General features: G+C 43.9%; 2 protein-coding genes across 2 annotated transcripts in view; both read right to left on the bottom strand.

Moving 5' to 3' along the window:
* Positions 1 to 2,505: 2,505 nt before the first annotated feature.
* LOC306750094 (primary amine oxidase, liver isozyme-like) lies at positions 2,506 to 7,737 on the bottom strand (the record flags this gene model as incomplete). Its single annotated transcript, XM_079233485.1, has 5 exons — positions 2,506 to 2,799; positions 2,866 to 2,998; positions 3,525 to 3,691; positions 6,015 to 6,133; positions 6,255 to 7,737. The coding sequence occupies 5 exons, from the start codon at positions 7,735 to 7,737 to the stop codon at positions 2,506 to 2,508; spliced, it is 2,196 nt and encodes a 731-aa protein (XP_079089611.1).
* Positions 7,738 to 18,905: 11,168 nt separating this feature from the next.
* LOC306750258 (proteasome activator complex subunit 3-like) overlaps positions 18,906 to 25,620 on the bottom strand; it is a 10,315-nt gene continuing 3,600 nt past the window's right edge. Inside the window, exons 4-10 of the mRNA XM_079233658.1 lie at positions 25,085 to 25,189; positions 24,614 to 24,665; positions 23,572 to 23,687; positions 22,811 to 22,879; positions 20,611 to 20,733; positions 20,453 to 20,539; positions 18,906 to 20,086 (exon numbers count right to left, since the gene is read on the bottom strand). Coding sequence (XP_079089784.1) covers positions 20,006 to 20,086; positions 20,453 to 20,539; positions 20,611 to 20,733; positions 22,811 to 22,879; positions 23,572 to 23,687; positions 24,614 to 24,665; positions 25,085 to 25,189 — 633 coding nt within the window. The 3' untranslated portion in view covers positions 18,906 to 20,005. The remainder of the gene's footprint in view (positions 20,087 to 20,452; positions 20,540 to 20,610; positions 20,734 to 22,810; positions 22,880 to 23,571; positions 23,688 to 24,613; positions 24,666 to 25,084; positions 25,190 to 25,620) is intronic.

Here is a 25,620-nt window from a genome sequence, read left to right as displayed (position 1 = left end):
AGAGAGGCTAGTTAACACTCTGAGAGACAGACTAGTTAACACAATGAGAGAGACTCGTTAACGCTCTGAGAGAGACTAGATAACACTCTGAGAGAGAGACTAGTTAACACTCTGAGAGAGACTAGATAACGCTCTGAGAGAGACTAGATAACGCTCTTAGAGAGTTAACGCTCTGAGAGAGACTAGTTAACACTCTGAGAGAGAGACTAGTTAACACTCTGAGAGAGACTAGATAACGCTCTGAGAGAGAGACTAGATAACACTCTGAGAGAGAGACTAGTTAATGCTCTGAGAGAGACTAGTTAACGCTCTGAGAGAGAGACTAGTTAACAGTCTGAGAGAGACTCGTTAACACTGTGAGAGAGACTAGTTAAAGCTCTGAGAGAGACTAGTTAACACTCTGAGAGAGACTAGTTAACGCTCTGAGAGAGACTCGTTAACACTGTGAGAGAGACTAGTTAACACTCTGAGAGAGACTAGTTAACGCTCTGAGAGAGAGACTAGATAACACTCTGAGAGAGACTAGATAACGCTCTGAGAGAGAGACTAGTTAACACTCTGAGAGAGACTAGTTAACACTCAGAGAGAGAATAGTTAACACTCAGAGAGAGACTAGTTAACACTCTGAGAGAGAGGCTAGTTAACACTCTGAGAGACAGACTAGTTAACACAATGAGAGAGACTCGTTAACGCTCTGAGAGAGACTAGATAACACTCTGAGAGAGAGACTAGTTAACACTCTGAGAGAGACTAGATAACGCTCTAAGAGAGACTAGATAACGCTCTTAGAGAGTTAACGCTCTGAGAGAGACTAGTTAACACTCTGAGAGAGAGACTAGTTAACGCTCTGAGAGAGAGACTAGATAACACTCTGAGAGAGAGACTAGTTAACGCTCTGAGAGAGACTAGTTAACGCTCTGAGAGAGAGACTAGTTAACAGTCTGAGAGAGACTCGTTAACACTGTGAGAGAGACTAGTTAAAGCTCTGAGAGAGACTAGTTAACACTCTGAGAGAGACTAGTTAACGCTCTGAGAGAGACTCGTTAACACTGTGAGAGAGACTAGTTAACATTCTGAGAGAGACTAGTTAACGCTCTGAGAGAGAGACTAGATAACACTCTGAGAGAGACTAGATAACGCTCTGAGAAAGAGACTAGTTAACGCTCTGAGAGAGAGACTAGTTAACACTCTGAGAGAGAGACTACTTAACGCTCTGAGAGAGACTACTTAACGCTCTGAGAGAGAGACTAATTAGCGGAGAGCGAGTGATAAAACCAGAAACTAAGATGAGGAATGAAAAGGGTTTGACCACAAAATCATGATCATTTCCAGTGAGAGATAATTACGTCGGTAATTTCCCGACGCAAGACAAGTTCTCTAAACATCATGGAGGAGAAAAATGACGTAGAAAAGACGGACAGAAGCAGTGAGAGCACTTCTTTACATCGGTGGCTGCGTGTCATCCTCCACCTGCTTTCAACCGGCAGTCAGTGTTATAGTTCGTATGTGCGTCCAGTTCAAGGGTGTAGTTAGGCCCGACGAGCAGCGACTAGTTAACGCTCTGAGAGACTAGTTAACACTCTGAGAGAGACTAGATAACGTTCTGAGAGAAAGACTAGTTAACGCTCTGAGAGAGACTAGTTAACACTCTGAGAGAGATTAGTTAACGCTCTTAGAGAGACTAGATAACACTGAGAGAGAGACTAGTTAACGCTCTGAGAGAGACTAATTAACGCTCTGAGAGAGACTAGTTAACGCTCTGGGAGAGAGACTAGTTAACGCTCTGAGAGAGAGACTAGTTAACACTCTGAGAGAGACTAGTTAATGCTCTGAGAGAGACTAGTTAACGCTCTGAGAGAGTACTACACCCTTGAACTGTACATTATTGACAACACAGTACTGCCTCTCGTACCTTATTGCTTAAATATACATATATTATAAACAAGAAACAAGATAAATATAAAAAGACATTAAAGACAACAGAGACAAATCCATGGAGTTGGGGCAAAACTTGTATTTTTATTTTGCATACATTTTATGAACGAGTGAAACTAATTAGTATTAGTACACTATATGTGGTCTTTTAAATCAGCATTATTTAGCCCCCTTTCCAGAGCAGCAGCAGCAGCAGCATGATCATCATCATCATCATCATCATCATCATCATCATCATCATCATCATCATTTATAATTTAATGAAATATAATAAGAAAATGTATTCATCAAGCTGAAATGATTGTTATTGTCTCTAAACTAAATGAATATATGAAGAGGAAAGAAGGAGGAATCCTCTCAGCTCCTCCTCTTGGTGACCTTGGTGACCCGTTGTTCTCAGCTCCTCCTCTTGGTGACCTTAGTGACCCCTTGTTCTCAGCTCCTCCTCTTGGTGACCTTGGTGATCTTGGTGACCCCTTGTTCTCAGCTCCTCCTCTTGGTGACCTTGGTGACCCCTTGTTCTTAGCTCCTCCCCTTGGTGACCTTGGTGACCTTGGTGACCCCTTGTTTTCAGCTCCTCCCCTTGGTGACCTTGGTGACCTTGGAGAAGCCGTGGTAGCTGAAGGGCTCCAGCACGGGACTGCAGGCCTCCTGAGCCAGGCAGGCCATCCTGTTGTTGTCACAGCTGTCCTCGCTGCCCGGGGCGATGTACACCGCGTCGGCAGAGTGGATGGACGGGTCCTCGTCGAAGTAGTTGTGGGGCCGTATCAGGACCCCGCCCCCGTTGCCCACGGTTACCGTGTTGGGGATGTCCTCAGCGTGGGGGATGTGGAGGAAGCCGGTGGTCACCCAGGCAACCAGGTCCTGCGGGACATTAAGAAATGAGGAGACACGCCGTGGTTACATCTCATGAGTTTATACTTTACCCACCTGGTCCTCAATGCTCTCATCGTCTTCTATGAACGTGCTGAAGTCCACCGCCGGAGACCACATGTCGTGCTGGTTGTACAGACTGCCACAGCTCTGCTCCGAGTCCTTGTGCTGAGTGATGGCCACCTTGTACCTGTAAGGAAAGGTACGTGAGAGTCCAGGAGGAAGACGAGGAGACACTGTGTAGACAGAAGACTCATGGTGAAGCATTGTGCAGGTTTCTGAGTCAACAGTTTAGGAATAAAAACACACTAAAATAAGAGAAAAAATATAAAAACACTATACATAAGGTGTTAGTATGTACACTTTTAGATACAGTTTTAAAAACAAGTTCTCAACAAAGGAGAGGGCTAACGTTAAACACCAGTAATAAACAGTCCTGACTGTTCCTGGATTGTGAAAAGAGGGAAAAGGGAGAGTTATATGAGAATATTGCACATTTTGAGAGGTGGAGGAAAGTTATGTGGGGATATTGCAGAGTTATAATATTGCACCTTTATCAGAAGGTTTATGACGCATGATTTCACAGACATGATAATCACATATTGCACATGAGAAGTGAAGTGAGGTCATGTTGGGTTATTGGTAGACATATTTCAAGTGATTACTCAATGCAGTCTGAGACACGGTGAGCTGGCTGTGGCCTCAGGCCGCCTCACCTGGCCCAGGACAAGGCCCTCTCCTCGGGCTGGCTCTCGGGGAGCTGGTCCCCGGTGGAGCTGAACACCTGCAGGCGGTAGGAGCGCTGCTGGCCCCACAAGTTGGTCTGGTTGCTGGAGATGTGGAGGTAGCGGGGAGTCTTGGTGTCATAGCGCAGGGCTGCTTTCTGTGGGGGTGTAGACACATCGTGAGAGGTAGGGAGATATATATATATATATACATATATATGTATATATATATATATATATATATATATATATATATATATATATATATATATATATATATATATATATATATATATATATATATATATATATATATATATACATATATATGTATATACACATATATGTAGGAGCCAAATGGGATCAAACATTGTTCCTAAATATGTACACCGGGTGGCGCTGTTCTGTGTTCCTGAGATTGTCTATATATGCAATTAGAACACAATTGATCGTTTTCGTTTTCTTTTTTGCACACAGGTGCTGCATCTTACGGCTCTCCCAGTCCGGCCCGCGTGAGGTAAATCAAAAAAGAAAAAGAAATAAATAAGATGCACACCATGAATGCAATACAACGGCACCGCTTTTACTCTGAAGGTGATTTACGTATGTGCGCGCTCGCTTCCGCAGCCTCACAGACCGGCTTGTTGCCAACAGACTGACGCACGTCTTGTTCTGTAGTTTATGTTCTCAGCGAGCAGCGGGTGCTGCCGCGAGCCGCTCCGCCTGGTAGAGCGCTCCACAGTGAACATTAATCCAGAGTGAACCTTAATCGCGTGAAGCCACCGCTGAGATACCTGTCAGCTGTCCTTCACATCTCCACCTCATTCAACCAGACTTCATGATCTTGTTCAAGACAACACAGACTTTTCTCACTGAGTAGAAAAACTGAACAAGATCAAAAGCACTGATTGCTTTTGTATGAAGTTAATCAATTGCTGGTCTTTAACATACATCTTTAAAAGGTAAGCAACAAACTGAACATGACAAAAGAAGGAGTGGCTTGTCCCTCACAGGGACCCTTACTACTGAACATGACAAAAGAAGGAGTGGCTTGTCTCTCACAGGGACCCTTAATAGTGAACATGACAAAAGAAGGAGTAGTTTGTCCCTCACAGGGACCCTTACTACTGAACATGACAAAAGAAGGAGTGGCTTGTCCCTCACAGGGACCCTTACTACTGAACATGACAAAAGAAGGAGTGGCTTGTCTCTCACAGGGACCCTTAATAGTGAACATGACAAAAGAAGGAGTAGCTTGTCCCTCACAGGGACCCTTACTACTGAACATGACAAAAGAAGGAGTGGCTTGTCCCTCACAGGGACCCTTACTACTGAGCATGACAAAAGAAGGAGTGGTTTGTCTCTCACAGGGACCCTTAATAGTGAACATGACAAAAGAAGGAGTAGCTTGTCCCTCACAGGGACCCTTACTACTGAACATGACAAAAGAAGGAGTGGCTTGTCCCTCACAGGGACCCTTACTACTGAGCATGACAAAAGAAGGAGTGGTTTGTCTCTCACAGGGACCCTTAATAGTGAACATGACAAAAGAAGGAGTAGCTTGTCCCTCACAGGGACCCTTACTACTGAACATGACAAAAGAAGGAGTGGCTTGTCCCTCACAGGGACCCTTGCTACTGAACATGACAAAAGAAGGAGTGGCTTGTCCCTACAGGGACCCTTACTACTGAACATAACAAAAGAAGGAGTGGCTTGTCCCTCACAGGGACCCTTACTACTGAACAGACTGTTTATGTTGATTCTGATAAAAGACAAATGTTTCTTCTTCAGCATGATATTAAGCTGTTTTACATTAGAATAAAATAGTCTATAACATCTGAAAATAAATACAATATTTAATTGAATGACCAGTCATATAGAAGCATTAAAACAATAAAATACAGCTTTTTTTTCTTCCCGAGCATATATTTTAGATTTACATACTGTTGTTAACTTGCTGTTGCTCCAGAGTGTTATATTGTTCTGATAATATTACTTTAAAATAAAAGCGCACAATACAGTAGTTTTTACTTCTTTATTGAATTTCGCATAATGCGATTAATCCCAGAAACATTATGCGATTAATCTTTTTTTTTTTCAATTTTGCCCAGCCCTAATATATATACTATACTATATACTTAGCTACTTCAGCTATTGTATCTTCAATAAAGGCATGCATATGTGTACAGTACACCAGTATTTGTGGTGAATACTCTCTTGGCTCTGACACAAGAACACATTTGAATACACTATTATACGCGCTGCTTGTTTTTGGAAGGCAATTCTTAATGCAAAGTATTGTTTCTAGTTTAGCAGCTATTGTTCAGCTGCTGGCTAGCTTAACTTTGATGCAGACATTTGCTGAAAGATGTTTTTCATATTTAACTCGATTTTTGATACAATATGTTTTAAATTACATTTGCATTGAGACTTGAGCTGTTTGAATGTTCCTCAGCTTCTAGCTGTTAAAGTCAGACTCACCCGCTCTGTTTGAAGCTGTCTCTCCACCATCGTAGGGACCATGGCATGGCGTCCAGGCATCCAGGGCAGAGACACGTTCACAAACTCCATGTCTTTGGTCTGGAATACATTCTTCACACCTTGAGAGGGGACATCATTAACTAAATATTACTTTCACTGCTATGGTGTTAAGTTATCCTGTTCAGTTGTTTTATTTACATCAGAATGATATTCTGACATCCTGAGTCCTGCTACACCCACCTAAAACGTCAACATCCACTTTGAAGTTGACAAAATGGGTGTGGATATTTCCAGTGACGTTTTCTGCCACTTGGTGACCGAAAGTTAAATTGTCCTTTAAAGCATAGGAAGAGGCGATGTAGCCGGTGGCGTGCACCTTGGCCTCCACTGAGCCGCTCTGGTAGAAAATGAAATCCCAGATGTAGTCATAGTTTCCGATAGCTGTGATTGTCCTGAACACTAAGGCGCTGTTCGCTAGTCCTCCGTAACTGTTGAAGACCATCTGTGAGAAGTGCCTCCGTAAAGGTTGGCCCATGTCATGCTCAAACACACATATTGAGTTTCTGAGTCGGCGTGGAACACCAGTGTCCATGAAATGGAAAGTGTCTATGTAAGTGGCTGAATAAGGGCAGTCGACGCCCTTCACTAACTCATAAGCACATCGACCAATGCCCCAGCTGCCATCAAGGAATTTGGTAAGCATGAGATTTGGGGAGACGGACCCGTAGACTGACATCGCCTCTTGAACACTTAACTCATAGATGATCCGCTCTCCTCTGAAACCAACATCAAAAACTCTCATGCCCCTAAGTGGGCTCAGACCAAAGGCAAAGCTCCAGTCGAGGTATACGATGTGGTTGTTCTTCACACTGTATCGCTTGCCCTGTACATAAAACTGCTGGGGTCCAAAGCCTGTGGACTTGTGTCTGGGTTTGAGTGAGGCGTAGTTTGGCTGAGGTTTGTAGATGATCTTCTTCACGGTTCCTGCCTCGTATTGCTGCTTCAGTTCCATTATGCTGTCAAAGTACTGACCATTATAAAGCACTTTAATCACTTGCCAGGACGAATGGTTGGTGCTCTGATGGTTGAATAACATCTCAAAGCCCACAGGGTGAATGAAGAAGCCTTCCACATTTCGACACAGTGAAATCCAGGTCTCTCGGTCCCCTGACTTGACTCCTCTTGGCATGCTGTTGTAGTAAACAATGTAATCAGATGCCTCAACACCAAAACTGTCCTTCAGCAGCGTACTGACTGGTTTCAGGGCATCTTGCAGAAACTTTTGTACAAGAACATGTTCCCCAAAATGAATTGGACGTGCAGTCAAAGGGATTTCCTTTTTATATCTCTCAAAGGTGACATCGCGGTGGTAGGACGGGTTGGGGAGAGGGCCCACTACATATTCCTTTATGTTGTTCTTCGTGCCATGAAAAACCACTGCGGTTGCCTCTCTTGCTGGTTTTAGCCCGTTGGTATCCAGGTAGTGCAAAATATCCTGTTTATTTGGCAGAGAGAGATCGATCATATACAGGTAGTCGGCGGAAGGAGGCGAAGATGGTTCAGTTGAGATACTCATCCCGGGGATCTTGGACATGTAGTCACGCACCTGTAGGAACTCTTCCAGCGAGAGGTCAGCGAAGACGTCGCTGCGCTCGTTGTGCACTGCAGGCTGGACGGTGCTGACCCGCTGAGCAGGGCACGCTGGAGTCCGCTCGCTGTTCATCCATATCAGGACGCAGTTACCGATCAACGAAGCAACAACTACAAGGACCAGAAGGCATTTTAAGATATTGAAAATAGTTTGAGAGACCATTTTTCTGGAGCTGTATAGTAGTTATAGTTGAGGAGAGGAATTGGTAGCTGTTTAAGGACGTTGTCTGAAGGGGTGTGGCCACTGTTTTCAAAAACTGCTTTTACAACCTGAGAGGTGTTTCTTTTGATAAGAGCAGTATCACAAAGTTCCTATGAAGATTATTGTGTGTCAATAAAGAGATAACAATTCATACAAATGGTACCGCAAGCAATTATGTGTAACTAGTTGTTTCCAATCCCATTTTCTGAACAATTAAGCAGTAAGTAGCTACAAGTCAAGGTCATACTTCACCCAAATCAGAAAAACATTGACATTAGATATATTTTAGCAATATGGATGGTAATAGTGCTGGGTTGCATACTGAAATATGTCAACAAATATTTAATGCATTTTACGGAATTTTGTCCAGCCATTCTTGGTGCCCAGTGGATAAATCCAGAAAACGGATCACCTAACTTTGCATCAAACACGTCTTCATTTAGACATTGTTGGTTTTGAGTGATTTGAGAATGTTCAAACAAAATTGTAAAAAGATTGTTATGACCTTTGTTACAGATATTCAAGGTCTCCAGATGATGAACAACATTGATGATCCACTGACTATTCATCTTGTGGCATGATCAGGTCAATGATTGTGTAGTTATCCAACTTAATGTCTCCTCATCTCAATTAACCACACAACATCACACGGGCACTCTGGGATCATCGCAGTCCATCAGCAGAGAGAGAAAAGAAATCATTGAAATATTATAGAAGAAACTGGTTGGACACATGGGTGGTGTAATCTGTACAGTAAACAACTCAGGTGAGCTAATGCGACCTTGAGGTGGTCCAACATTAACGCTGGTGATTAAGCCTTCTCTGCTGGCCGAAGCAGAATCACAAAGTTATAGCTATTTTATTATTTAATTTCTTTTCACAAATACACTACATGTATTATAATTATTTCCCCCTATTAGCTTATTTTCTCATTGCACAGTTCCTGTCTTCCTCTGTTGCTCTGCTTCCAGCCTGCAGCGCTGCTTCCAGTGCAGCTGGTTTGAAGGAGAGCTCTCATCCAATCAGATTTCACTTCTATGTCTCTATGGAAGCAGAGGCCTTCTAGCTGGCCTTTACAGATTAAAGTACATGGAGACGTTATCGTGATGTCATAGTCTTCAACCAATCAGATCTTTAGTTTGACATGCTGGGCGTATTCTTTGACGTGCCAAAGCCTCCGAGGTGGCGTCAGCATGCGCTGTGATTGGTCACTGGGCCAGCGAGCATTAACATGCGCTGTGATTGGTCAGTGGGCCAGTGTGACTTCTGTCAACAGAAAGCTAGCTAGCAGAACTCAGTCACAGCTAGTAGTCAGAGGAGTTCAGGTTGAAACAAAAGAAGCTATGACATGTGTAGTGTTTTGCTTGCTGTAGTTTGTTTAACACTCAGTGACAACGCCTATCACACCGAGGGTTATGGGCATGTTTGGCGGTGACGATCCTAATATGGACTGCCACTGTTGAGCAAAGATTTTCAGCCTAGAACGCATTGAAACTTATTCCAGAAACACAACTGGGAGGCTGGACTGTCCTCACTGGTCCATGGCCATAAAGAAGGAGCTGCTACTGGAACTGAAGAGCACCGATAAACTGAACAATCACGTCATTGAAGTGTTTGTTAACAAAGAGAGGCGGATGGACTTTGTCTTTAAGTGAACAGCATGTGGTGAGTGAACTGCTTTGTGTGTTTACATTTGCAGTAGCGTTGTGTTAATGTGTCTATGGTGTTTTTATTATATCGTTAATATCGTTCCTTCTGATCATGGCTCGTTCTCTTGAGTGTGCGGCGTTTTAGTGCCGCAGTTTTGGTGGATTGTTTTGTTCTAACTAAATGTGATGGTTCTTGTGAATTGGTTCTTGTTGATGTGGACCACATGCATTGTCCGTTAGTGACGCAGCATCCCGTCATGCGTGTATTTACGTAAACGATATCAGAATCAGACCCATTTTTTGACACACACACACACACACACACACACACACACACACACACACACACACACACACACACACACACACACACACACACACACACATATCCAGGTTTCTCTCTCTGGCTTACAAACAAGCAGCAAACTCCAGTGCTGAGAACTGAAGCCCATGTGGAAGTGCCAAACACGACACCACACCTGTTTTAAATTATATGCTATGCTATTATAAGTTAAAAGTTATGCAGAAGTAAAGGAGTGACCACTTCTTCTTACTGCTAGATGCTACCATGTCAGTTTCAGTTTTACTTTAGTTATACTTTTTAAAATATGATAAAAGTGAGTAAAATGTGTATCCAGCTGCTGTGTTGGTACTTCCCTGTCCTAAGTCTTTGTCACACACTCTGTATCTGTAGAAAGACTGAGAAATCAGCACTCTCCATGGTAATGGACCGCACTTGTATTTCTCTTTTCTAGGGTTTTTACTATCTTTATTTGGGGAGTTTTTCCTGATCCAGCTATATAAAATAAACTGAATTGAATTGAATAGTCTTCGACCACTCAAAGCTTTAACAGTACATGACATCATTCACCCATTCACACACTGATGAGAGGAGCTACCATGAAGGAGCCACATCAGATTATCAACCATTCATACACTGTGGAACAGCTACGGAGCCGGGGGTCGAACCACCGATCCTCTGATTGAAGGACGACCCTGCTCAAGTGGAATTTAACCCCAGTTATCAGTTATAAGTGCAGTTAAACACCGGCCTGCTCGATGGCTGTAGACTTTTATTGCAGATAAAGAAAGTACATCTCAGTTGTAAATCATTGGTTGATGGAACATCTAGGCCCCGACACTGAGCTGCATTGAGCTGTGAATCAATAAAGGCTTGTGGCCTTTTGAACATTTTACTGTCGTACATGCAGTTGTTTAGGGTAGGGATCCTGAATGGAAACAGAACATCAAGGCTATTGTGGATTTTTACAAGCAGCTTAACTAGTCCACATCATTGTGTCAGAGCAGTTTCAGCCTTTGTCCCAGATGTCCCTTCTCCCAATGGATCTACAACTGAGAAGTCATTTCTTTATCTGCAATAAGACAATAACATCTTTATCTGGAAATAGGAATGGTATTGAGCTTCCCCCTTGTATTGTCAAGGACTCAAATGACATCTCTGACAAAGCCACAATGCTTGACTGTTTTAATGAGCACTTCATTACCTCTGGTTCCCTGTTTGACACTAAACCATCTACATGAGAAATCCCCTGCTTGTTTTGGTATTGAGGAACTTGTTTGTCAGTCCTTCAGTGTTAAGCCGTTACTGTCTCTGAGGTGCAACATCCCTCAAACCTTTAGACACAGGAAAACCGGCAGGTCCTAGAACCATATTTTTTAAAGTTAGCTGCTGAGTTTATCGCACACCCTTTAGCATATCTTTTTAATCTCGGTTTAGTCTCAAACGAAATTCCCCTTATATGGAAGTCTGCCTTTGTTCTTCCCCTGTTAAAGGAGGAGACCCCACACTTTTAAACAATTACAGGCCTATCTCCAAACTATCTGTTTTAGCTAAGACACTAGAATCCCTTGTGAGTGAGCAATTTAAGGAGTTTTTAATCTCAAACAATATTTGATCTGATTATCAATCAGGTTTTAGAAAAACACATAGTACAACCACAGCAGCATTAAAGGTAGTAAATATTTTATTGAATCTTTGGACAACAAGCACCACTGTGCAGCCCTTGTAGGAGTAGCAGCACATCACAACTCTAAAGCATGAAGTTGAAACTCATGAAACTTGTGCATATGCATATGCTCAAAATCTGATTAATATATAAGTCTGTTTTTTCAAGAAAAAAGGATTTCATGAGATTCAATTCAATTTAGTTTATTTTAAATAGCCCAACATCACAAATTACAAACTCCCCTCGGGGCTTTACAATCTGTAACATGACATCCCTGTCCCGGGACCTCACATCGGATCAGGAACAACTCCCCCAATAAAGATAGTGAAAACCCTTTCACAGGGAAAAAGGGGAAGAAACCTGAGGGAGAGCAACAGAGGAGGATCCCTCTCCCAGGATGGACAGAAGCAATAGATGTTGTTGCGTGAACGGTGGTCTTGCCAGGGGAAGAGGAGGGTAGGGGGGAGAGTAGGATAGGCAAGACCTCGCACCTAACTCGGTGGCACTCCGTCTGCTAATTATCCTAGTGATCCCGGAGGAAATAATAATCCTCATCCGATATTGGCATAACGCCTTCGGTCTTTTATCTCGCCCCGTGCTAAATCGTTAGGTTTTTGTGTTATTTTCAAATTAAGTTATAGGTTTTGTCGAGGGTGTTTTACAGCTTGCGCTCTAGGTCCCCTGCGGTAGGCTGTAACTTCTCTCAACCCTTATCAAGCGAGTACGTATATCGTCTATACCTTCTCTCTACCTATTTTGACACCATCTCATCATTATGACAAACACTGCAAAAGTCTTCACCCAAAGATACTTACCTTAAGTCTCTTTGGTAGATTCAGTCGTCACCTCTGTATCTCACGGTGGATGGGACAGGGAAAGAGGGTTTAAATTGTTTTATAGAACCAGAACCTTTGGTTTGGTTTCAGTCCCTTCCAAAGGGTAAGGCTGAGTTTTTATTCAAAGTTTATCTTAGATACAACAAATTAAATTCAATCAAACAGTTTAAAAGTCACAAGTAACTAAGAGAAGGGGTTAAGTTTTTAGAGCTGGTGAGTGAACACCTCTTCTCTCTTGTCTACTGCTGCACAGAATTGCCAGGCACCCCCCTCCTGATAGCAGAAGTTTCTTCCAGACTCTCAAGCTGGAGACCTGTCCCAACCCCTAAGGGCTGGGACAGGTCCAATCTGATTGTTCTCCTTTTCTAGTAAAGATGCATATTAAGTAACTAAGAGGAAGGGTTAAGTTTAGAGCTGGTGAATAAACACCTCTTCTCTCTTCTCTACTCCTGCACAGAATTGTCAGGCACCCCCAAAAAACATGCATTCCTACCTCCTCTTTTATACACCAGAGTACAAAAGTCATCCTGTCACCAGAGTTGGACAGGGGAGATTTCACTACCTTATTTGGTAATACTGCCAATGCATGCTCTTTAACAAAGGAGAGAACATTTAACACATCTCATTCAAAAAGAGTATATAACATAGCAACTTATAGCGTCCTATGAATTTTATGTGGTCTAATCACAAACTATAATGAAAATAAAAACCAAACAGCATACATATATATATATATATATATATATATATATATATATATATATATATATATATATATATATATATATATATATATATAACAATGGTTATATAGAAAAAGAAAATGATTATACGTTATAATAGTTAGACCTTTTTACTTTCATATTTTTCCTCGGACACTCAACAATGTCATGTGACCAGAATGAATAACGTAACAGAGTTACAGCACATTACATGAATATGACAGAACTTATTCATATAATGAGTAGTACGCATGGTCCATGATCCAGATAACCACGATCCATTCAGCAGAAGGAGGTAGAGAGGAGGGGCATCAGCATGGCCATGGCAGGAGGTAAGAGGCAGGAGGCAGGAGGTAGGAAGCAGAAGGTAGGAGACAGGAGGCAGGACACAGGAGATAGGAGACAGGACTATAGACCTGAACCAGCCTTTACTATAGCGCTATCAAAGAGGAAAGTCTTAAATCTACTCTTAAATGAGGTGACTGTCTGCCCCCCGGACTGAAAGTGGAAGCTGGTTCCACAGAAGAGGAGCTTGATGACTGAAAGCTCTGCTTCCATCCTACTTTTTAAGACTCTGGGAACCACAAGTAACCCTGCATTCAGTGAGTGCAACGTTCTAGTGGGGTAATATGGTACTATAAGCTCTAGTGGGGTAATATGGTACTATAAGTTCTAGTGCGGTAATATGGTACAATAAGCTCTAGTGCGGTAATATGGTACTATAAGCTCTAGTGGGGTAATATGGTACTATGAGATCTAGTGGGGTAATATGGTACTATGAGCTCTCTAGTGGGGTAGTATGGTACTATAAGCTCTAGTGGGGTAGTATGGTACTATAAGCTCTAGTGGGGTAATATGGTACTATGAGCTCTAGTGGGGTAATATGGTACTATAAACTCTCTAGTGGGGTAATATGGTACTATGAGATCTAGTGGGGTAATATGGTACTATAAACTCTCTAGTGGGGTAGTATGGTACTATGAGCTCTAGTGGGGTAATATGATACTATAAGCTCTCTAGTGGGGTAATATGGTACTATAAGCTCTCTAGTGGAGTAATATGGTACTATGAGTTCTCTAGTGGGGCACTATGAGTTCTCTAGTGGGGTAATATGGTACTATGAGCTCTCTAGTGGGGCAATATGGTACTATGAGTTCTCTAGTGGGGTAATATGGTACTATGAGCTCTCTAGTGGGGTAATATGGTACTATAAGCTCTCTAGTGGTGTAATATTGTACTATAAACTCTCTAGTGGGACAATATGGTACTATGAGTTCTCTGGTGGGGTAATATGGTACTATAAACTCTCTAGTGGGTAATATGGTACTATGGGCTCTCTAGTGGGGTAATATGGTACTATACGCTCTCTAGTGGGGTAATATGGTACTATGAGCTCTCTAGTAGGATAATATGGTACTATAAGCTCTCTAGTGGGGTAATATGGTACTTTGAGCTCCTTAAGATATGACGGTGCATCACCAGTTAAGGCTTTGTAGGTAAGGAGAAGGATTTTAAATGTGATTCTTGATCTTACAGGAAGCCAGTGGAGAACAGCTAGTACAGGAGTAATGTCAGAATCAGAACCATTTATTGCCAAGTATATACACATACAAGGAATTTGTCCTGGCGGAAGGGGGCATGACATTTAACAATACACATTCAACGATGAACATAAAACAAAGTGCAATAAAAAGGGAGCATGAATATTTACAATTGGGTCTACTGAATATTTACAGTTGGATCTACATAAAATTAAAATAAAAAGTGCACGGAATGAAGTGATTATGTGAAAGTGACAAGTGTAAAGTAAAGTGGCAAATGTATTTAAATATAAATATGAGGTGTGGAGGGATGTGTTGGGGAGTGAACGATAGGAAATAATTCAGGGGGTGACAGGGTCAGTCAGTGGGACCCGGGCTCTGTTGATGAGCCTGACTGCCGATGGGAAGAAACTGTTGATGTGGCGTGAGGTCTTGGTCCTGATGGACTTCAACCTCATGCCAGAGGGGAGGGACTCAAAGGGTTGTGACCAGGGTGAGAGGGGTCAGCTACGATCTTCTTAGCTTGCTTGTTGAAGGCAGAGCTGAAGTCCTGGCGTAGGTTCCTGGGGAGTCCAGATGCTGGAGGATGAAGTGGAGGGCCATGTTGACAGCATTGCCTACAGACCTGTTGGCCCTGTAGGCGAACTGCAGCGGGTCCAGGAGTGGGTCAGTCAGGGTTTTGAGGTGGAACAGGACCAGGCGCTCAAAGGACTTCATGACCACAGAGGTCAGGGCGACCTCTCTTCCGCGTCCTCGTTATTCTGCAGCATTCTGGATCAACTGGAGAGACCCAAGGGACTTACCGGAGCAGCCTGATAATACAGAGTTACAGTAATCCATAGTGATGTGTCCTTTCGTGTCGAGGCTTCGATGCGCGTGTCGAGTAATCCAGGTAGATTTTGGTGAAGCGCGTATCGAGGCTTGTGTCGATGACGTATGTGGTGACGTTCGAAGCCTCGCGAGCCCCCTTCTTCTCTGTACCCAGCTTCATGTGTGCCTGTGAAAGGGTATTTTATAAAGCAGGCGAAATAGTCTCAAAAAGCCCAGCACTGTGGAAAAGTTCTTATTTTTACATAAAAAATTGGACACATCAACATGGACTAGCGGAGCAGAGGCTCGAAACACCGATCCTCTGTCTGAAAGTCGGATATTCTAGCCACTAACCGACAGTCACATCACAACCCTCACCCAATTTGTTTCGAGTTTTGATTTTGACCCCGCCATTATATCATAAAGATAGACACAATATTAATAAGTTAATAATTGATGTATTGGCGTCACAAACATAATTTATTCAATTTATAGCTTCACACACCAAAGCCATGGTGTCGTTATGATCACTCTGCTTGTTTTACATGTATTGTCCACTTGGTGGCGCAGTAGAGCAAATGAAGCTCCGAGAAGCTTCGGCCCATGAGCGAACCAATTGGATTGAAAGCTTCAATGCTTCAGGAAGCTTCATCTCGCCATCACTAGTAATCCAGTCTAGAAGTAACAAATGCGTGGATCAATGTTTCTGCGTCGCTTTGAGACAGGATGTGTCGGATTTTTTAGATTTTCCGCAGGTGAAAAAAGGCGGTCCTTGAGATCTGATGTGTCGGATTTTTTAGATGTTCCGCAGGTGAAAAAAGGCGGTCCTTGAGATCTGTTTCACGTGGGAGCCAAAGGACAGGTCTTTATGGTGGTGGTGGATGCCAGAGCGATGCCATCAAGAGAAACCATATCATCAGATACTTGATACTGTGGTCCCGTTATGTGCTGGATGCTACTATTTACTAATCATTCTTTTATACCTTGCCTTGGCTAGGTCTCACTGTAAAATAGGTTTAATCTTAGTGTGTGTCTTTCTAGTTCAATAAAGGTTGTGTAAATATATTGCATTTTGACCTATGTTACAATAGGCATTTAATCCCTTGTAAAGTCATGTTTGAACTGGAGTTTATTGCATGCCACCATAATCTGCTATTATTGCATCATCAAGCATCTAAATTCTTCCAAAATCATGGTTGCCCACATCTTGATACAAGCGTATACTGGTGGTGTGTTGGCTACATGGTTATTCTGCTGCTCATTGTTTCCTCTTATCTGTTATTTCCAGTCAAAGATGACTCATAAAATGATTAATATATAATTCAAGGTTCAAGGTTTTTTATTTGCCATTTGTGCATAGACCAACAGTCCAGACACAATGGAAGTATTGTGCAGGGCTCTGAGTCAACAGTTTAGGAATAAAAACACACCATAATGAGGTACAGAAATGTATATGTACACTATTAGATAGTTTATATTTAAAATAATTATCCTAATTATGGTGTTATATCAACCATATCTGGTGAGTAGCGCCACATCCATTCTATTTTTACTCGTGGCTCATATTCTTGTATTTTCATAATTTTGTCTGGCTATCTGCTACATTTTCATTGATTTTGTAATTGCTCACAATTATGGTTTTCTAATAAGTGGGTCAGGTGTATGGAAGGAGGTGACATCTCCATCCCATTCCTGATCATCAGGCCTCTTTAGGTGAAACTGTTCATGTCTCTCATGTGATGCCTACAGGACATCCAGGTTATGAGTCACTGCTGGTGAAACCTTCAAACTTCTCCATCATTCCAGTCCACTAGCCAGTAGCTATACCATAGCTCACCTCCCTCACCGGCTACATCCTGGAGCCTGGAGGTGGACCGTTCATATCTTCACACTTATGGAACTGTTGTGTTCATTTTCTAATGATGATTTTGTCACACGGTGAGTGTGGTAGAGCACATGTTGTTCTGCGTATAATAACGACCCACTAGACTTCTTCTAGTCCTGAGGGGTTATTGTGTTATTGGTCCTCAGCGTATTATTCCACTGAGCAGAGCTTCTTCTTTCCTTTCAAGCGCAGCAGGAGCGTCGAGGAAATAAACTATTTATTTACAGGCCAGGTGGTGGATCCATAAAGTGTTGGAGGAAGACTGGATATGACAATACTTCAGAAAAGTGTTCATACAAATACACAGGTCAGTTCTAGACACATGAAAATATGAGAACAGTTTTGTCTGGTGGAATTTTGTGTTAGATTGAACTTGAAAAAATTATCCTAGTAAAACTTTTTCCCAACTTGTTTCACAGATAAAACTAATTTATAACTTCATAAAGGTTATCCTTGCCAAACCTTTGTCCTCCGGTTCCCCTCAGGCCTTTCAAGGTTACCTTTAGGGAGGGGCGTCATTCATGTTGTAATTATTACGATCAAAACGTTTTGCAAAGGATTACAAACTCCAATATTGAAATGAGTCATTCTGTTGATGTTGTATCGTTACATTGAAGACTGAGGAGGCAAAAGCTTGGATAACTTGGCTGTGATTGGTCAGGGAGCTCATGCCATAATACCACTGCCTCATCATCATCATCATCATCTTCTAAGTTTATGACGTCTGCATCAAAAGTGTAGCTTTATCGCCACCTGCTGGACACTCACCTGTTCAGCCTCATGAGACCAGTAGAGGCTGGGCGGCTCCCAGTCATCACCAGCTGCCATGTTAAAGAGGCTGTGGACCACCGGATCAGAACCGGACCACCAGGAGTCCAACCCGGCCCACTGGGTGACTCCAGAGAAGTCATTACTTCCTCTTTCAATCAAATGCATTTCCTATTGGTCCACTTGGGATGTTCTGTCCCGTCATGAATACAGCTGGACAATATATTAATATTATTTTCATTTGGTGAGACTAGATATAATATTGCGTCACTTCCTGGTCTTAAAGTCTGCGTTACAGTGAATTGATGCAGTTTCTGAACTTACCAGACTGTTTTATTATTTGCCTTTATGAATTATATTATTTCTACATTACTGATTATTATTTAGCAAAAATGGCATTGTGTTATTTTTCAACATGCAATATTGAGATATTTGGATATTTTGGTGTCGGGTTCCAAGAGAAACAAAGCAGCTCCTATGTGTTCACATGGAAGAGGGAAGCCAGCGACCTTTCAGTTCTCAACGTATAATATAATAATATAATAAAATATAATGGCCAGTCAGCGCCGCCGGACTCATGGCGACAAACACAAGACTTCCATGAAGCCGAGAGCAGGAAGTCACCGCTTCAGCAGCAGCTGGAGGCCGTAGAGCCGAGAGAGCGGCGCCTTCATAAGGTCACTGAGAACGTTTGAGCATTTCTTACACTAAGAGGGAAACATTTGGAACGTTATTCGCTGGTTTACTGGTTAGCTGGTTCACTGGTTAGCTAGTTAACTGGTCCTGAGCGCTGCTCTGTACAGCACTCTGCTTTTTGTTTTGCTTCTTCAGCACAGAGGAGAGACTCCAGTTTGGTGTCAAGACTTTAATCAGATTAAAAGCAAAGGCTCTCCACACGACTCTGAATACAGATCCTTGTTCCTCAAAGAAACATTAAAAAAGGGCGGCATGGGTTGCACTACAATTTATTCAAAAAATACGAGTCAGTTGGAATTTGTTTAAACTGAACGTGAGGACAAAGTCCTCATCGGTCCATTCCTTTATCCTCTGTTTGCTTAAAAGCTTAAAATGAAAATCACATCTGCATGCACTTTACAGACAGTCCCTTACTGCCTGTCTTCCTTTAAAGCACCAGGCTTCAGCATCGCTTCATGAGCACAGCAGGTTACATCACACACTCCAGATAGAAAAAAATTATGTAAATGTTCAGTGAAAGCCGACACTCTGTATTCAAACCAATCAGACACAAGGACTCTAGTCCCAGCATGAGCACGATGTCTACAGTCTTCATGAGCATGAGCTCCAGCTCCAGGGGTTTTATTGTTGGGTTTTCAAACGTCCCGATGACAGAGACGCTACGAGCAGAAAGAAAGAAGCAGGAGTCCTCCATCAGGTCTTTATAAACTGTACAGTCTGTCAGGAGAACCAACGGCACTCAACTACAGGGAGCGCTGCTTCCTATTCGACACAACGCAAGGGGGCGGGGCCGACAGTCACCCGGACAGGAACAGGAACCAGCATCTCTGAGCCAGCGGGAGGACAGCAGAATTATTGTAAAACAAATTAAAAAAGGTCCAAGGTCAGATTCCAGAACTGAAGGCGGCACGCTGATGACTGCAGAGCGGACAAACTAAGATGGAGGCGGTTCCTCAACAGCTGACATGTGTGTGTGTGTGTGTGCCTAAAGCTCACCATGGTGGCAGAGCAGCGAGCGCCACCACGTTTACACTTCAATACTGAAGATCAGTCCAGAGCGACTCACCACACGGCTCCAGGTTTAAAACCACAAAACCATCAGGTACTCCAAAGAAAGCTAGAATAAATGACCAGTACTGTCTGACTGTGTGTGTGTGTGTGTGTGTATGCGTGTGTGTATGCGTGTGTGTATGCGTGTGTGTATGCGTGTGTGTATGCGTGTGTGTATGCGTGTGTGTATGCGTGTGTGTATGCGTGTGTCTGCGTCAGTATAGAGCTTCAGCGTTGCTGTTTCTGGGTTTCTTGATCTTCTCAATGTTCTTCAGGATCATATCATGAAGAATCACCTGAAAGCAACAAGCAGAAAGGTCAACAACTATCCGTCACCTTCATGGTTCATATTCCTGACAGTGAGCTAGCTAGCTAAGCCACATCGCTACTAAGGTGAGCCAGCAGACATGTGTAATGATGTCCATTTCCTCATGAAGCACTTCAAGAGATATTATGGTTCGCTGCGTTGTCTTTCTGTGGTGCTAGCATAGCAGCTAGCAGGCTCATGCTAACAAGCTGCTGCCATGCTCAGCCCTGATTGGCTATAAGTTCTGGCTTCTGGCCCTTTCATTCATCCACTGGGAGCTTCTGAGCCCGATGAAGGCTCTCACTGGTGAGATGAGATAATAACACCAGGCTCTCTGACCTGAAGACAAACTCACGTATTGATTCCGGAGCTCAGAAACGATGATCTTCAAGCTGATATACTCCTTCTCATCGATCTCCGTGATGGTCCTCCTGTAGTCCTCCTGCAGAGACACACCGTTAGTTAAGAGTACGAGCCAGGCAGCTCTCCTCAGACCTGCTGGACTCTACCCACCACGTGAGGGTACTTGACGATCTTGGAGACGAGCTTGGCCCTCGTGATGTAGTATCTGGAGATCTGGTCCAGGTAGGATGCGGCCTCGGACTCCACCGTCCTGAGCTCTGCCACGGTCTCCTCCTACAGAGCCACAAGGACAATGTGAAGCTATGTTACACACACCTCTCATTTCCTTTAGGTTGATCTTAAGGACCTTATAGTGCCATATTACCCCAAGAGAGCATTACGCTCACTGAATGCAGGGTTACTTGTGGTTCCCAGAGTGTTAAAAAGTAGGTTGGGGGCTAGAGCTTTCAGTTATCGGGCTCCTCTTCTGTGGAATCAGCTTCCACTTTCAGTCCGGGGGGCAGGCAGTCACCTCATTTAAGAGTAGACTTAAGACTTTCCTCTTTGATAGCGCTTATAGTTAGGGTTGTTTCAGGCTTATAGTTAGGGCTGTTTCAGGCTTATAGTTAGGGCTGGCTCAGGTTTGCCCTGGTCCAGCCCCTAGATATGCTGCTATAGGCCTAGACTGCTGGGGGACATCTTAGGATACACTGAGCTCCTCCTCTCCTTCTCTTCCTCTTTTCGCTCCTTCCTCCTCCTCTTTCTCTCCTTCTGGATAAATGATTGTCTCTTCAATGCATATTACTAACTCTACTTTCTTTTTCCATTGAATGCGTGGTTCCCCTGCTGATGCAACTGGCCTGGAGCCGGTCCTGCCTACTGCCATGGCCCTGCTGATGGAACCGGCCTGGTACCGGCCTGGAACCAGCCTGGAACACAGGCCTGCCAGCTGCCATGGCCCTGCTTTCCCCTCCCACTGCCCCTGGGATGCCCCTCCTCTCTACCTCCTTCTGCTTAATGGATCGTGGCTATCTGGATCATGGACCATGCCTACTACTCATTATATGAATAGTTTCATAGTTTTCACATTCATTGAATGTGCTGTAACTCTGTTACGTTATTCATTCTGGCCACATGACATCTATTGCTTCTGTCCATCCGGGGAGAGGGATCCTCCTCTGTTGCTCTCCCTCAGGTTTCTTCCCCTTTTTTCCCTGTGAAAGGGTTTTTACTATCTTTATTGGGGGAGTTTTTCCTGATCCGATGTGAGGTCCCGGGACAGGGATGTCATGTGTACAGATTGTAAAGCCCTCCGAGGCAAACTTGTATTTGTGATGTTGGGCTATATAAAATAAACTGAATTGATCAGATTAACAGACCTTTCATCTCTTGAGGTTGTGACATCATCAACATCGACCCCTACAGATTATTGTTCAGCAGTTTGTCAAAGTTGGACCTTTAAAGTAAATCTGGGCAACAAACTTTCCCCGAGCCTCTTGGTGTAGCTAGAGGATCGTATATAATAATACAATAAGAAGTCCCAGTTGAGGAACTAAGGAAACATTTACCCACTTTCCAGCCTCAGCATTGAAACTGTTCCCTGTGAAGCGCTCAGTATCTCAACATGAGACCAATGGAAGTTAGGCTCAATGTGGCCTGTGGCCCTGTGAGGCCTGATGGGAGGTGGCCCTGTGAGGCATGACCGGAGGGTGGCCCTGTGAGGCCTGATGGGAGGTGGCCTTGATAGCGGCCTTCAGCTTGTCTGCATGGTTGGTCTGGTGGTGACTTTCAGCTGAATGCGTCCGCTGTTGCTCGTAGTCACCGACATTATTGGTTGGCGTAGATACCAAAGTCTGCATTCAAGCATTTAGTGGAGCCTTTTAATGGAGTCTGGCGGGTTGCCTCTACTTTTACATTTCATTTAGCTAAGAGTCTTGCTCAAGGACGCAACAAGGACTAGCAGAGCCGGGGCTCAAACCACTGACCCTCTGATTGAAAGACGGGCATGCTAACCACTGAGCCAGTCGCCCCACATACTTCCATTGTGCTGGTGACCTCAGTCTCCTGCAGACCAGGACTTGTTACTGGAGTCTACACAGTGGCACGTGACACCCGAGACCATCTGCATGCAGCAGAACGTTTGTTCAGGACTCAAAGACGAGAAACCTCGACTAACAGTTGCACACGCAGACGATCCACCAGACATACCAAGATCAGGACCTGAGTCCCACAGTACCATCACTATCTATGAGCAATGGTTTTCAGATGAAACACTTTAATTCATTCATTGAAAAACACTATTTTACCCAAACAGATTTGTAATGAGACATTTGAGCCTCTATTCTGAAACACATATCTCCAGAGGACTCACCTGTATGGAGACTCCAAAGTTGTTTCCATCTTCTATTCTGGGGATGAGCAGCTGGACCCACATCTTTACCTGACAGGACAAAGACGAGGTCATCAGTAATAATGACCAACGGAATAAAACTAGCATTAGAAAAGCTCATACAAACATGTCCGCTCAAGCTTTGATGGAACAGTGAGAAGGAGCTGATGGAGGAAGAGAACACTTCAGGCTCTCAGAAAGTTAAGGGTCCATTATAAACCCGGCCAGTCCACGGCGTGCTCTAAAGACCTCTAGTCTTTAAAGGGCCACACAGCACACCGTCAGCTGAACGCCACCAGGAAGTGACCTCAGAGGGCTTGAGACCAGTTCAGTTACTGCTCATGAAAACGTTTCCTGCTGCTGCTTCACAATAAAAGCTTTCCACTGGCGAAGGACAACCAGGCTTTTTGACGTTATTACACTGATAATATAAATGTATGTGCTGTAGATATTCTTCATTTCATTATTCTCATGTCTATGAGAGTTCAGGTTGTGTGAGGTCAGCTTAACAGATACTGTCTGTGAAAAACGTTCCTCAAGGTTCCACGCTCTGCACCACAACCTTCCAGATCTTCCAGAGGCTACACCAGGCATCCAATAATGAATACGCTCTAACAACGAGAGTGAGTGAGTGAGTGAGTGAGTGAGTGAGTGAGTGAGTGAGTGAGTGAGTGAGTGAGTGAGTGAGTGAGTGAGTGAGTGAGTGAGTGAGTGAGTGAGTGAGTGAGTGCGTGCACACTTACTGTGTTACACTTCTCAATCAGAGTCCGGATCTCTGGCTTGACTCGTTCGATCAGGTCCACCAGTTTCCCGTTGCAGGTCAACATGCCCTCTGGCACTACCAGGGCTCTGGTTCCTCCTGGAACAAACACATGACGCTTCACATCACTAACGCTCTGCTGGTTCCACTTCACATCACTAACGCTCCTGCTGGTTCCGCTTCACATCAAGGACTAACGCTCCTGCTGGCTCCGCTTCACATCAAGGACTAACGCTCCTGCTGGCTCCGCTTCACATCAAGGACTAACGCTCCTGCTGGCTCCGCTTCACATCAAGGACTAACGCTCCTGCTGGCTCCGCTCCACATCACTAACGCTCCTGCTGGCTCCGCTCCACATCACTAACGCTCCTGCTGGCTCCGCTCCACATCACTAACGCTCCTGCTGGCTCCGCTCCACATCACTAACGCTCCTGCTGGCTCCGCTCCACATCACTAACGCTCCTGCTGGCTCCACATCACTAACGCTCCTGCTGGCTCCACATCACTAACGCTCCTGCTGGCTCCACATCACTAACGCTCCTGCTGGCTCCACATCACTAACGCTCCTGCTGGCTCCACATCACTAACGCTCCTGCTGGCTCCGCTCCACATCACTAACGCTCCTGCTGGCTCCGCTCCACATCACTAACGCTCCTGCTGGCTCCGCTCCACATCACTAACGCTCCTGCTGGCTCCGCTCCACATCACTAACGCTCCTGCTGGCTCCGCTCCACATCACTAACACTCCTGCTGGCTCCACTTCACATCACTAACACTCCTGCTGGCTCCACTTCATATCACTAACACTCCTGCTGGCTCCACTTCACATCACTAACACTCCTGCTGGCTCCACTTCACATCACTAACACTCTGCTGGTTCCAGGAGCAGAGCCGGTCTGACTGTGTCGTGCTTACTGGTCCCAGCAGGCGTCACTACTGGTGCGGAGGTCTGTTCATAGTCCACCAGTAGCTCAGAGATATCAATATGACTCATGTGAATATTATAAAACATCTCATCTCGTTACCTTGCCAGCTCTCAACAGTGACTCCATCTTCTAGTTTCCTCTTCTTGGTGTTCTGCAGCACAAACACATGATGACATCATCGTTAGGCCGTTTAGTCCAGAAGGAAATATCAACAACAGATTGTCATGGGATTGTGCGCGGACATTAATGATCTCACAGAAAGAGTGCTGCTGACTTTTCATTCATCATCATCATCATCATCATCAGAATGTCATACAGAATCGTGAACTTTTGAATATTACATTGCAAGAAGAGTATTGGCTGATCTGGAGGCGTTGCCCTGTCGATGAACCTTATGAATAATAATGTAATCTGTAGCATGACAGCATGGTGGAGTTAGTGAGATAGCTAGCTAGCTATCTCACTTACTTTTTGATTAGCTTGTCGTGAAAAATGTTGTGGATGTCAAGCAAACATTTCAATCTGAGTTTTCCCTGAAGACATGATCTTCATCTTTCATACTGGACTCACCGCGTCGGTTCCGTCGTGGCTGTTGGTGAACAGGATGGGCTCCGGGACCTTGAACTTGATCTCTGAGTGGATGTCTTTCAGGTCCTTCACGTTGAGGATCGGCTCCTGGTGAAGACCACAGGGACAGGGTTACACATGAAACAACAACATATATATATATATATATATATATATATATATATATATATATATATATATATATATATATATATATATATATATACATACATACATACATATATATATATACATATACATATACATATACATACACATAAACATACATAAACATACATATACACTCCTCCAATGAATCGCCACCTTAACGTGGTGGAGGAGTTTGAGTGGCTCAGTGATCCTGGGAGCTATGTTGTCCGGGGCGTCAGCCCCTGGTAGGGTCTCCCAAGGCAAACAGGTCTCGGGGGAGAGCCCAGACTAAGAGCGATTCAAAAAACCCTGATGAATAGCAGCCCACGGTGCACTCGTTGCAAGATTTTCATGATTTCACTTTTGATAATGTCACTCCATGCTGTCGT

Source organism: Taurulus bubalis (genome assembly GCF_910589615.1).
Source record: "Taurulus bubalis genome assembly, chromosome: 17".
Taxonomy (NCBI): Eukaryota; Metazoa; Chordata; class Actinopteri; order Perciformes; family Cottidae; genus Taurulus; species Taurulus bubalis.
The sequence above is the reverse complement of the archived record's forward strand: the minus strand, read 5'-3'. Positions and strand labels throughout refer to the sequence as shown.